Source organism: Mycteria americana, chromosome 6 (assembly GCF_035582795.1).
Source record: "Mycteria americana isolate JAX WOST 10 ecotype Jacksonville Zoo and Gardens chromosome 6, USCA_MyAme_1.0, whole genome shotgun sequence".
In the NCBI taxonomy this organism is placed as follows: domain Eukaryota; kingdom Metazoa; phylum Chordata; class Aves; order Ciconiiformes; family Ciconiidae; genus Mycteria; species Mycteria americana.
This window is the reverse complement of record NC_134370.1, coordinates 6525684-6539284: the sequence shown is the minus strand read 5'-3', so window position 1 is coordinate 6539284 and position 13601 is coordinate 6525684. Positions and strand designations below refer to the sequence as shown.

General features: G+C 34.9%; 1 protein-coding gene across 4 annotated transcripts in view; it reads left to right on the top strand.

Moving 5' to 3' along the window:
• The window catches only part of WDR11 (WD repeat domain 11), a 47247-nt gene extending 33955 nt beyond the window's left edge, over nucleotides 1-13292 (top strand). For 2 of the 4 annotated variants that reach the window (XM_075504429.1, XM_075504428.1), the window contains exons 19-28: nucleotides 1434-1605; nucleotides 3181-3289; nucleotides 4136-4198; nucleotides 5446-5511; nucleotides 6275-6446; nucleotides 6717-6812; nucleotides 8179-8344; nucleotides 9285-9382; nucleotides 10388-10533; nucleotides 11364-11651. In XM_075504429.1, the coding sequence (XP_075360544.1) occupies nucleotides 1434-1605; nucleotides 3181-3289; nucleotides 4136-4198; nucleotides 5446-5511; nucleotides 6275-6446; nucleotides 6717-6812; nucleotides 8179-8344; nucleotides 9285-9382; nucleotides 10388-10533; nucleotides 11364-11505 (1230 nt within the window). In that variant the 3' untranslated portion in view covers nucleotides 11506-11651. Of the gene's footprint in view, nucleotides 1-1433; nucleotides 1606-3180; nucleotides 3290-4135; nucleotides 4199-5445; nucleotides 5512-6274; nucleotides 6447-6716; nucleotides 6813-8178; nucleotides 8345-9284; nucleotides 9383-10387; nucleotides 10534-11363; nucleotides 11652-12502 lie in introns of those variants that run through there. The other 2 variants (XM_075504430.1, XM_075504427.1) reach the window with 2 other exon arrangements.
• Nucleotides 13293-13601: the final 309 nt, after the last annotated feature.

Below are 13601 nucleotides of genomic sequence, written 5' to 3'. Positions count from 1 at the left end.
TCACTACAGGTTTCTTAACTTCTATGCATATTCAAGAGTATGTATTCTTCAGTGCATGGATTTAATTTGTTAGGGTGTACCAGAAAGCTAGACACTTGCTAATTAATGTCGTCTAGCTGCTTATATTATTCAAAAATTCTGTAGTAATGTTAGGAAATCTCCTGGGGTTTGCTTCATACGTCTTTTAGGGGATTATAGTACTATGGGAAAGGAAGGATAATTATACTCTTTTAACTTAGCCCCCCAAAGTAAGTTCAAGTTATGACGGTATGAAACGGGAATTTTAATTTTTTTCTGTTCACTTTGTAGTGAACACCAGGTCCAAAATCAGACACTTAATTTGAGCAATATGAAACTCGCTGTTGATGATAGGAGTTGGACAGCAGATGTGACCAACAACTGTGAATTATGTAGGCAGAGTAGAATGTTATCCCATGAGTCTCTCCTTGAAGAATATTTGAATAGTTTTGATGCCATGGGTTACTCCTCCTGTAGCTATTCCCTCTCTTTTCCTGGGACAAGGGAAAGAGTTTCCTACATGAAAGCATTTTAAATTAATTCACATTTTCAGCAAAAAGTCTTTCAGAATATCTGTAGAAATATTTTATAGTCTCAGTCCTATTATCCATGTAATCCTCTCCTGAGAACTTCACCTCTGCCTACAACCTGTTATCCAATATTTCCACATTTTTCTCTAATTCTCTTAGTGCTAAGAGTAATTATGCTCTAGAGCTGTTGTACCTTACGTCTCTCTAACTCCATGCTCTGCTCTAGAACAAGTGAAAGGAAACAGCAGTGTTGATTGCAGCAGAGGCTTTGTTAGTATTTCCTTATATTAACAACTGTAATGTTCTGTGACACTACAGAAGGGTTACGACATGTCTAACTACTGACCTGTGGTTAAAAGTGCACTTTAGAAGGTTTTGTTCATCTGTGTTTTGTTTGTGGACAATACATCATCCTATTCCCATAATGTTATGTTAATAGTATGGCTAAATGTATTTCTAGACAAGTTCAGTATTTACCAATAAAGCATATGTTTATGAAGAGCATGAGTTAATTAACCTCACTTCCACCTTGGTGCACATATGCTAGATCAGGGACTGGAATTAAAGAGGAAATGTAAATTTCCACCAGTTTGCCGTGGAAATTTTATGTCAGAAAAGATAACAAAAAGGCAGCTGTACAGCTGTGCTCAAAAGGATGTTTTCTCAGCTCTCAATTGGGAAAAAGTATTGTTTCAGGGCAACCATGTGCCCTACTCCAAGGTTTCTAAATTCCCTACTCTTCTGAAGCGACGATCATTAAAATGATTTATGACTAACTTCACCTTTTATTGCAAATTTTGTGGTATGCCTCTTGGGTGCATGACAGAGTCGTACACTGTGTGATGGAGAGCCTACTAAAAATGAAAAATAATTCAACTTTTCAAGGTACGAATGGTGAGCAGTTTAAGAAGTGGAAGGAACGTCAATTTCCGAATCCTGGATGTGGACTGGTGCACGTCAGACAAAGTGGTCTTGGCATCAGATGATGGGTGCATTAGAGTTCTAGACTTGTCCATGAAACCATCGTGTTTTAGAATGGATGAACAGGACTTAATAGGTATGTTGATTTCTCTTTTGCTGTTGGCTGCTAGATATTCCATTTTGAAAGTGGACCACAAAAATGTTCAGCACTTCTGTTAGAACAGCGAATTGTCGTATGTAGAGGGTTAGGTGTCCCTATAGTGGTTTTCATAGATGCAGATACATTTTTTTAGGCTTAGGGCATATGGGTGTTTTTTTCGTACAATCTCCTAAATAAACCATACTTTTCAATATCTTAATTGGAATATAAATTAACAAAATAAGAGCTTTTTGTACAGATGTCTAGCAAGTTGACCTAAAAAGTATCAGTACATCAACTGGGTATCAGTACCTACATCACTGCTATTCATTACATAATGTTGAATGGTTTGTTAATGTGTGAAAATGTCTTTTCTGATATTTCCAGATATCAAAGGCAGTTTGTAGACTGATTCATTGCTTTTCAAAGTAGATTTTCCTACTGAACTCTAAAATAGCAATGTTAGTGTGGTTTGACTTTTTTTTGCTGTATGTTTAAGAAGGGAATTTAAATATTCAACTACTTAAACAGTTAACCGAGCTACATTTTTCTATTTTTTATTATTGGTGTTCCAAATAACTACTTTTCTTCAGTCTTTTTGGTCAATCCTGCCTTTACTCATAGAATTTCCTTAAAATATGTGAATTCTGACCAAGACACATGTAATAAACAAAATTGTGATGTGGGAGCTATGGTGTGGGATGTTTGAGGAAACACATAATTTATCACAGCTATTTTTGCTATCAAATGAATGTTTTATAAAGTTAAACTATAAAAATAAATGTTCTAAAACCAAGCACACTGAAATTAGGATACTCCAGGGTTAAAGTTGCCTGTGATTTAGCTGTCCTTCTGCTTCTACACTGTGATAATCTTTTAATTACAAAATCACATTTACAAGATTCCTACATCATTCAGTACATATGAAGTACAGGGATTTGCTGAATATTTAATAATGTAGCTAGTTGGTACTTGTTTTACTCCTAAATCACTGGGTAGCATTTACTGCATATCATCCAAACCTCGTACTGAATACAGACTTACCGACTTTTAAATTTGTATGACAATAGATAGCACTATAATTTTCATCTTATTTCTTTGCTAATATAGACATGTATTAAACATCACAACATCCTTTTGGGATGATGGGTATTGATCCTTGTATTATACTGTAGAAACTACAATTGCAAAGTAAAACTAAAACATACATTATGGCACATTTTGGTATAGCTGTACTTATTTTCCAGCATGTCCTTGTGGCAATAATCACCATATACAGCTCTACTTAATGCCAGTATAATGTATTCCAGCAGTCTATGGCTAAATTCAATATGGAGTGTCCCGAAATTCTCATTTGAGCTTGGTTGATAACCCTGTACCTTCTATGAAATGTTTTTGCTTGAGTGTAAAGATAAGCTTTTATGTCTAGTAACCCATGCTGTGTATATGAAAAGTCTGTGATTTATGATTTTCTTCTGGTGCTTGCAAACAAGGTGGTACATTTTATGGTTACTGAACACAGTGTTATTACACATTAGCCACTCAACAATGAATCTTTTCCTTTTGTTTCAGAACCTGCATGGTGTCCTTATCTGCTTGTTCCAAGGGCTTCATTAGCTTTAAAAGCATTCTTGTTGCATCAGCCATGGAATGAGAAATATTCTCTAGATATTCTAAACATGTAAGGAGAAATATATATCTATATAAGGAGAAATATATATCTATGTAAAAAATATTATTTTTAAAAATTCTACATCTTTTATTAGTCTTTCTGTGCAAATAACTGTTAGTCGTATAAGTTTCCTCACTTTTTGGGACAGTCAAAAAGATAATAGTGTCACTATTTTTTACTAGAAGTAATAAATAGAAAAGGCTTTAAGGTCAAGTATTTTGTTTCTTTTGACTTTCAGTAGCCCTTTGACTTTCAATAGCCCTTGGCTATTGAAAACTGCTGTCTACTTTAAGATACTGGCATTATTTTCATGTCATTTACAGGTTATATTTACAGGTTATATTACTTCAGAGGACAACGGTGTGTTCTCTTTGTTCAAGAAGTTAATGTAAGGATAGTCAGAGTTGGTTCCTAAAGTGTAATTGAAAGTGATATTCTAACTGGTAGTCTAACAGGCATATCTTTACTTTCAGCGAGCCCTATTTCACATCATAGTAGGAGCACCTTTCTGTATCCTTTATTGTGTTTGTGTACTGTTGGTGGTCACATAATAACAGGCTAGGCATTGTCATTTTCATTACTTTCAAGGTTAATGAATAAAAGAAAAGTGGGAAAAGAAAGATTGGTGGCAGTGACCCTGAGAGAAAGCAAAACCAATCTTTCATTACTATTTTGGAACTAGTAACTAGTCAAAGAATGTTGCATGAATGGCTTACCGTAAGAGTATGAAAGATTGTTTCCATATATGTTCTTGTGTTTTTCTACTTCCAGTAATACTGTTCCATTTCAGATAATTCTGTCAATTTTGGTAATATAGGAAACCTTTTTCTTTTTTCTTTTTTTTTTTTAATCCAGTGATTATCCAGAGAATGAAAATATTAAAAACCTTCTTCAAGAGCAGTTGAATTCATTGTCCAAGTAAGAATTTTTCTATTAATATTTGAGTAAGCTAGTGAATTCAGAGAAGGCAAAAAAATAGACATTTCTGGCAATTCACAACTTAATGAAGAAAGAATGCTTTTTGCCTCTCTAAAGATATGCTTGAGTAATGACAGCTTTTATTTTAAACGCAGTTAATTTTTTTTTTTAATGTAACTCCTACAAGTGGTGCTTTATGCATTTTATTGAAGATTTTAAATTTTAATTTCTATTTTTTCTAATTAAAAATAAACCATATACAATCTCAAAAATATTTTTTTTACATAAGCAAACTATCTCAAAGTAGTCTGTTAAATATTGACTCAACAGTCAACATGTACTGTTCTGAATATATAAAGCGTGATGGAAGTCAGCATTGAATTTTTAACATTGACTTATTATAGTAGTGGATGACAACAAGGTTTTTAAAGATACTGATTACGGCTAGTATATAATTTGTAACTGACCAGTGAGCATTTGTAAATTTTTGGCAATACTTCTCAGTGATATAAGGTTCCTTGACGTCAGTCCAGGCTGTATTGGACACTGCTACTTAAATACTCCAACGTTTGTTAAGATATTTAAGTTCTGAGGAAGAAAAGACAAAGAATTCTAAAAATCTTTTATTGAAGATATACTTCCAGAGTAATGTTCATGCACATTGCTCTGCTTACACAGAAAACAGATGTTGACCTTCCATTTAAACTGTGAAAATAAAATTTGAAGCTAGTAAGCAGAAGTTTTTCCCTTTTCCTTTTGTCCTTTCACTTAGTAGGATGGAAAAGGTAACTTAGCGTATTTTTATCCAGTCTGAAACATACGTAGAAAACCTAAATCCATGCATATGGGTCTCTTATGCTATGGCACTACATAGTTGCAAAATTATTTGTAATTAAATTAATCTTATGATTTGTAGAATTACTGCAGACTAATTTATAGCTTCGTACACACCCTTGTGGTTATTCCCTTTATTACAAGAAAAAGGGGTTCCTGACAGCCTCCCTATTTGTATTTAAACTGTTAGAGTGACTTGCTCCTTGAGATCAATTATATTTCAAATTATGTATACTTCCTGTTGTAATTGTTTTGATAGATGCATTTTTTTCAGTTCAGAAAAGAAATTGTGTAATTTTTGTTTTGATTTTTTTCAATTTGTATATGATATATCCTATTTGTGTTCAAAAACAAACAAATAAACAGACTTGCAAAGCATTTTACAGATTATTTATGGCTTTCTCTTTTTACAGTGACATAAAGAAACTTTTGCTTGATCCGGATTTTACTCTCTTGCAAAGATGTCTCCTAATTGCCAGGTAGTAGAGATTCAGATAACTATATCAAATGTTTCCTAATAAAATCTTGATCCTATTAATGCATATGAATGCACGGAAGTCTAAGTACTCAACTAATTCTCCTTTAACTCAGTGCAATTCCTAAAGTACTTTGTTACCCACGTATTAAGAGTGTTTCAGGACTGAGAATGGAAATGTTACCTTACTGAAACGCTTACCTTTATTTGCTTGCTGGATGTAGAGAACTTCCTTCAGTCTTGGTGGTACTGTCATCAATGCAGTTCTGCTAACTACATTGCATTTAGTTGTACAGTGCCCAAAAATGTAATTCAGAACTTCACAACCCAATAGATTATATGCAAACAGGGGAAGGCCTGTTTATTTCAACTGTATTTGTTCTGTGTTGTTCTTCTACCTAAACTGTAGCTAATTTTAATCTGTCTATACTCAGAGATGTTTGTCAAACTTAGTAACTTCCTTGTAGTTGAAAGAGGATATTAGTGATTAAGTGTAAAAAAAATATCAATTTCCACGTATTTATATGCTGTACGTTCACTGAGTTTAATTCCTATTGTAACAGTCTTCTGGCCAACCTCTTATCCAGCTTGCTGAATGTCATTCCTTTAGTCTTGTCTTGTAGTTTGTCCCATTGATGATGCAAAGTACTTGTGGTGCCCACAATAATGCATGGTCTTTGTAAAAAGATATTTTAAATGTGTAATATTTTTAGGCGACGTACGAAAAAATACAAACATATATCACATCCTGATTTGTATCTTCTCAGACTGTATGGGGATGAATCTGAACTGCATTTCTGGACTATTGCTGCCCACTATTTGCACAGCTTATCCCAGGAGAAGCCTGCAAAACCAACAGACACAGCTATCCTTCAAGAACAGTTGGTTAATCCATTGGATATATGCTATGACATACTGTGTGAAAATTATTACTTCCAGGTATTTCAAGGAGTTCAAAAATAACACTTAATAAGAATGTGATCAGAACATTAAAAGCTCAGCATTGTAACCTTCTTATTATCTTAGAGCTTTTTGCCATACATATTTCACTTTCACTAGCAGCATACAACTCTGGATTAAATGACTCACTATTATTTAAAAATAAGGAGATTTTTGGAACTCACAAAATACTTTTGTATTTTTTTAAATGCTTTTTTTTATTTCTTATGGTAGTCTTTATGTTTACAATATTTTTCCTTCTTCATGCAGAAATTCCAACTTGAAAGGGTAAATCTGCAGGAGGTGAAGAGATCAACGTATGATCATACCAGGAAATGTGCTGATCAGCTGCTTCTCTTGGGCCAGGTTTGTGGGTAATATTTTAATTTTTTGTTCTTCTTCCTTGTCCATTTTATGTACTTACCCTATTCAATTAAAGGTTTGTCTAACTCATATGTGTTGTTTCACACTTTTATTCACCCAGTGGATAGTTTTTGCTGTCTTACTATGTTATTACACTGCAGACTCAATGTAATGACATGGTATATGGAAATGTTTGGTATTATTTGCTTCAGAATGTATAATTTTTCTGCGAACCCTATAAAAACCTTTCTTTCCATATGGTGACTAGAAAAGAAAAATTACATTTTGAGTTTCCCAGAAGTAAGTTAAAACCTACATCTTTGGGATAACTCAGTCTGCACTTAGTACTCTTGTTTTAGGTAACAAAGGACTTGTCTAAGCTTTCGGCAGATCTGTACTGTGCAGTGAAACACTTTACAGAGACTGCTGTACAGAGACCTGCTCACTGACACCCTGATAAGAATATTGTTGCATTTGTACAGTATATATCATGAGCTGTTCCCTACTAATGCAGTTGTGCTGCATCCATTTCCAAAAATAGCTTTGGTGTTACTAGCTCAAACTTAAATGATTTCTGTGCCACTGTGCATTTGAGCATGTCAACAAATGTTACCAGGAAAAGGTGCCAGAAATATCTAGTCTGTAGACAGTCTGTTTAAAATGGCAGTTTATAGAAGTTTAAAAATACTGGTTTATTGAATCACTGTATTTTAATATGTATTTCATGTGACTTTTCATTATTTCTGTAATTATGTGAGCCATCAGCTTGACTGACCTCACCAAATTGACCTCTTTAAAAGTTAGGCATCTCATTTTAATAACAGGCAGAGATGACATGCCTGCAGTAATTCATTTGATTTGGAGACAGGTGTCTGCAGCCAGTGTAATGAGCCCCACTGGTTAGGTGCTAGCTGTAGCTAACATTTTAAATGAATGAATTCTACCTTTGTTTTAAAGTATCAGGTATTTAATCAGTCCTTGAGATCCTGGCCAGTTTCTGCATCTTTCCAATTTTATTTCCTCTCTGCTTATGTTAAATGCTTCTCTTCCTTTTATAACTCTGTAAAAGATTATGTAAACAAGGAAATAAATGTTCTGAATTAAACTTTTCTTTGGCTTCTCCTAGAAATTTTAGGCTGTGATTAAATGTTGTATTCATGATGGATGTTTAAATGCTATCCTTACTAAGGATACTTTACTGAAATAGAGCCTTAATTATTACTATGCTGGTAGATACTTTTGTAGGCTGTTTTAGAATAACTTTCATTTGTTATTTGTTCCATGTCTTAAAAAGGCTGAAAATATAAAGACTTTTGTTTAGAAGTGAATATGTTGTGGTCAAATTTGTATTTTTTTTTTTTCTTGCCAGACTGACAGAGCAGTACAGCTATTGTTAGAAACAAGTTCAGAGAATGCACATTATTACTGCGATTCACTCAAAGCTTGCTTGGTCACAACTGTCACCTCATCAGGTCCATCTCAAAGTACCATTAAACTGGTAGCAACCAACATGATAGCCAATGGAAAGCTCGCAGGTAAAATGTGACTTTAATTTTACATTTGCTTATAAACTAGTAATTCTGATCTTATTAAGGCTGCTGATGGAGATGGGAGAGCAGAAAATCTTGGTAGATCTTATATGTTGCGTATGTTATGGTATGCACTATCTACAGTAGTTAACACAAAAATGATCAGTAACTCGGTTATAAAGCTCAACTTGTTTTGATTCGTTTTCATTGGAAAACGTATTTCTGGAGTAATTCTCATTGTTTGCACTAAAAGCACATAGAGCTACATACTTTCTACTTTCCTAATCAAAGAATTAATTAAAAAATGGTTTCTTATTACTGAAGTTGAAATACGGACTGAGTTTCCTTTCCAGTTCAGAACTTGCTTCAAAAAGTGTGTTTCCTTACATGTACGAGTTAATTTTGCTTAATGCAAGAGATGTTCACAGTATGATGATTGACTGAAATATTCAAAGACATGCAGAGAAAGTACAAATGTCTGTACTTGCCTGGAAAATATACTTTCCATTCTGTGGACAATTAACACTTCACTGTTAATAATTACACTATGGACAACGTTAAATTAAAATAAAGGATTGTTTGTGAAATCTGTTTATTTGACTTACAAAGACCATTATCTCTTTATGATGAGAAGTCCCATGAACTCCTTGTCATTTGTATCTAGGACAAAGATAAATGAGAGCTTTATGAGGTCCTTCTAAGTTCTGTAGCCCAGGAAAAAGATGTGATAACTGACAGACAGGTTATACGGAGAGCCAGGTGGTAGAAATTAGGGGATCAGAAATTAGAGCCAGGTGGTAGAAATTAGAAATTAGGGGATAGGTAGAAATTAGAAATTAGGGGAAATAAGAGAGATCCTTTTTCTGGGGATGAATGAGCTGCTCACACTTATATAGCAACTCTTTTTCCCCTTAACTTATCCTGTAGTGTGTTTTTTATTTTCCAGAGGGTGTACAGTTACTCTGTCTGATCGATAAGGCTGCTGATGCCTGTCGCTACTTGCAAACTTATGGCGAGTGGAATCGTGCAGCATGGCTTGCAAAGGTAGGTAATTTCTCAGTTTTCAGTTTGCTAACGTAAATGACCTACTTAGTAGATGTAGGTATGAAGGCTGATGAGGGTGCTAAAGTTCTCCAGAGTTAAAAAACTGAAACATCAATTTGAAATATCATCATCAGTTGCTTCCATGTGTTAAGCTATAACAAGCCAGTCCATTCAATCAGCGTTGACAGGTTCTTCTTCAGCCTTTTGACTACAAAGGTCTGCCCTGGTCATCCAAATGACAGGACTGGGGCCTAAGAATGGTTAGAATACTTAATTTTCTGATTTTTCAGCAGTGATTTGTGAAGTTGCATATAGCCGCAGCAGTACAGAGTTCATAATAAACCACAAAAAAACACTCGTGGAAGTGGGTAAGTAATGAGGCGATTAAGTGACTTTGTGCTGAGCTCCATGTAGCTTGTGTGCCGATTTTAAAGTTAGCACCAACCACATAAGTTTGCACCAACTTCTGTTTTGGTATGCAGACATTATTACAGTAGAAGTACCCAGACACAGCATTAATTCTCCATATTATAATGGACAGGAGTCAGTAAGGATGATCTTTCAGTGTCTTCAAGTAAAGTTTCTGTTATGTTTCCTGCAGAAAGTATGGAAAAAGTCATACTCAGATTTTCTAAACGGGTGAATCCCACTCTTAAGGAAAATAAAGATGTTTTGTCCTTAAGTTTTCAGCAAAGGATAAGGATTTCTAACTTCTTGATACTTGAGGTTTTAGTAAAGCCTTGTGGTAAAAATAATGTTAATCACATGTAAATGTGGAGTGACCAGAGTGGAGTTTTTTGTATGTTTTTTGTTATCTATGTATTTCTTCTTTTTCTTTATATTGTATTCATTCAAGGTATTAGTGTACTTTTTATTAAAAAAATTGGTAATTTCAGATGCCTTTACTTCTGCCCAAAGTTTCTCACTGAAAAAAAGAAGCAGAAGCAGAATGCTCTTTTTAGCTAGCAGCTGAGAAATCATAACTGGCTTTCCCATCTCTTAAAGGTTCGTTTGAACTCAGAGGAGTGTGCCGATGTGTTAAAGCGTTGGGTAGATCACCTTTGCTCTCCACAAGTCAACCAGAAGTCCAAAGCCATTCTTGTCCTCTTGTCACTTGGATGCTTTACAAAAGTTGCAGAGATGTTGCACAGGTAAAGCTGAAACAGCACAATCTGTATTTTGTCTTGTCCAAAATTGTTATTTAAGCATTTGTGACTCAGAAGTCAAGGGGGAGGGAGGAGGTCTGCAGTTTGATTTCTGACATGTGTTTCTATTTTAGCATGTTTTTCTTTAATTAACTTTAACCTCAGCAGTGCGTCATTTCTGTGTGCTGGAACTGATGTTTTTGTTGCAATTTCAGGAAATATACTGGCACTTAGATTTACTGCAGGCTTTAGGATTGCTAACACCCATTGACCAAGCAGTAACAATTTATAGTAGCTATGATTATTTCTGAGTAAGTTGAGCCTTGATCTTTCAAAAATTTTGCGTCAAATGTCAGTTCCTTGAGTGCAAGGAGGAAGGGGGCGTGTAAGAAGCTTGGGGAGAGGGCAGTGCCAGACTAACGGGTGCAAGAGCACGAGGCGGTACGTGGGAACAGTATGACCTGTTCCTACATACTGCCTGGGAGCAGGGTAGCAGCTTTCGCTGCCGTGAGGAGAGCACTCAGCGCTGTCATGATGTAGTGAATGCTCAAGGCCTACGAAAGCATGAAGGTGCAGAGAGCAAGGCAGAGCAGCACTGGAAACTGAGAGCGGTGTGTGCTGTGAGAGTGTGAATATGTGCCATAGCGGCAGCTAAATGGTGATACTGTTTAACCTTAGCGATGTTTGGAACTCAGTGCAGAAGAGATTTGCCACTCCAAACCTAGGTACAAAATTTTAGAAAGCCTGTGTGCAAGTGTTTTCGTGCAATGTCCTGGAATAATTTTCTGTTTTCCTGTCCTCACAAATCATTTTCTTTCTTTTTTTCCATTTAACAGTATGAGGTACTTCGATAGAGCAGCTTTATTTGTTGAAGCTTGTCTGAAGTATGGGGCATTTGAAGTTAATGATGATACAAATATCCTTTTTCTGAAATCCTGTTTTTGCATCTGTGTACTCATACACAGTGAGTATGCGTGAGCCAATGTTAAATGAACTAGTCTGCACAGGAACAGGAGTTCTTATTTTTATTTTCCAGGTTATGTAGTTTGAAGGAAGTATGAGGAAACAAGTGAAAAGGAGTCATTTGCATAAATGCATAACATTACCTCCTCCTGATGCTCTGTGAGGCCAGTGGAACTGGAAAACAAACTAAAAGTGAAAGAAACAAAATAGAAAAGAACAGATGATAAAATGTTCTTTGCAGAACTTGGAAATTATTCCTGCAGACTGTGTAGTGAAATCAGTGGTTCAGTTATCTTTTCAACACTGTATCTCAGGAAGAAAAAAACCTGCATTGAACCCCTCTATACACCAGCATGCTGTTTTAGTGATTGAAGTCCTTTATGAAGGAGTCAGTTTTGAGACTCTGAAAACAAAGAAAATTAAAGGTCAAGGTCAGATGAGCTGAAAATGTAATAAGTATTTTAAAAGGTATCTAAAGTATTGCTCAGTGCAGTCTGCGCATCTAACCTGGTGTTCTGGAAACTCTGAACAGTTGCTCTAACTTTTGTATTATATGCAATAAATAATAATGCATATGTAAATAATACTCAATTGTATTTTATGGAGCCATCACTGATGTCAGCTTGTAAATAAAAAAAGCCACCAATAAATCATGTAGATAACTCCAGATCTAATTGATGAACAAATCTTGTAGTATGACCTTACAATTTCTTAATTTCTTTTGCAAGTTATGACATGGTATTATGGTAGGTACTTACGCGTATCTGAAGTGTATCTGTTTTAGTTTATAGCACTCTGCATATTGCCTGATAAATGCTAATATGCATTCAATAGGAGAATTTAAGGCAACTTTTTTGTCTTTATTTGTGCTTAAAAATATTGGATTAGCACAATTGGCAGCAACGTTCAGCATTTTCAGCTTGGGAGAGCTAAGGAGGGAGGAGAAAGAAAAAAAGATTCTGAGTTTTTTCATTTTGCTATTCATTTGTGTTTTCCTTAATGCTTCATTTACATAAATTGATCCATGCTGTATATGCAGATTATGCCAGAAGCTTGAAGCTCCTGGGCTTTAAACAGGGAGCTATTCTCTTTGCCTCCAAAGCAGGAGAAACTGGTAAAGAGTTACTGATGGAGCTCAAACAGCCTAAAGAGGAAGTGACACAAGAGTAAGAACTTTATAAGGAGATTTGGTTGTCTATCAGACTGAGATTCCACTGTGTGAAAATACATTTTTTTTTTTTTTTTTTTCTCTTGAATCACTGTAATAGCTGATATGTGTGATTTGAGCAAATATTGTTAAATGTGTGTGGAGGCAAGATTAAGAATTGTTTTATGTTTATTTTTATGTTAAAATTATCTTCACTTTCACAAGAGGAGAAAGAAGCCTATGATAAAATTACATGAGAATATTTCCAACTTTTTCAATGTAGCAGAAATCAAATTTAAGAATGTGCTGAAAGAGTTCTATACATGTGTAAAAGTCTACTTCATTTACTTCTAAAAATCAAATCCTTACAGTTCTTCAATACTGTTGTATTTATATGTATAAATGATTCAATGTGTACTATAAAAATATAAATATATTTAAAGAATAAATATAGATCACAAAACACACAGTTCTTTCCTGGAACATTGTGTTTTCTCAATCCAGTTTTTCTGTTTAAAATTACTGTTGTTTTAAATCAGTTCACTGTATTGTCATTTTCATAACTGTCTGGAATGGAATCTTTAGCAGGTTTACTTATGAAAGTCTCCTAACATTCCAAAAATCCATGAAACGTCCTTTTTTTCAATGAAGGTATTGTTACATTTTGTGTTATTCTTAATGGTGCACTCCCTGCACACCTTAGGGACTAAATTCTGCCTTGTGTTGACTGGTTCATGGGATCAAAGGATGGGAGAAGATCCTACCTCAAAAGCAGCAAGGTAGGCTCCTGCAGAATACTCAGGAGACTGCTAACGCTGTCTCCAGAGTTATTGTTTTGTTTGTTATTTGAATGTGTCATTAACAATAGGTAGAAAAAGCATTGTGCAAAGCCAAAATGTTGGCTTTTTAATTAGATACTTTTTATGCTAACATATCTTATGGTCCAGATACTCAAGGATGCCAC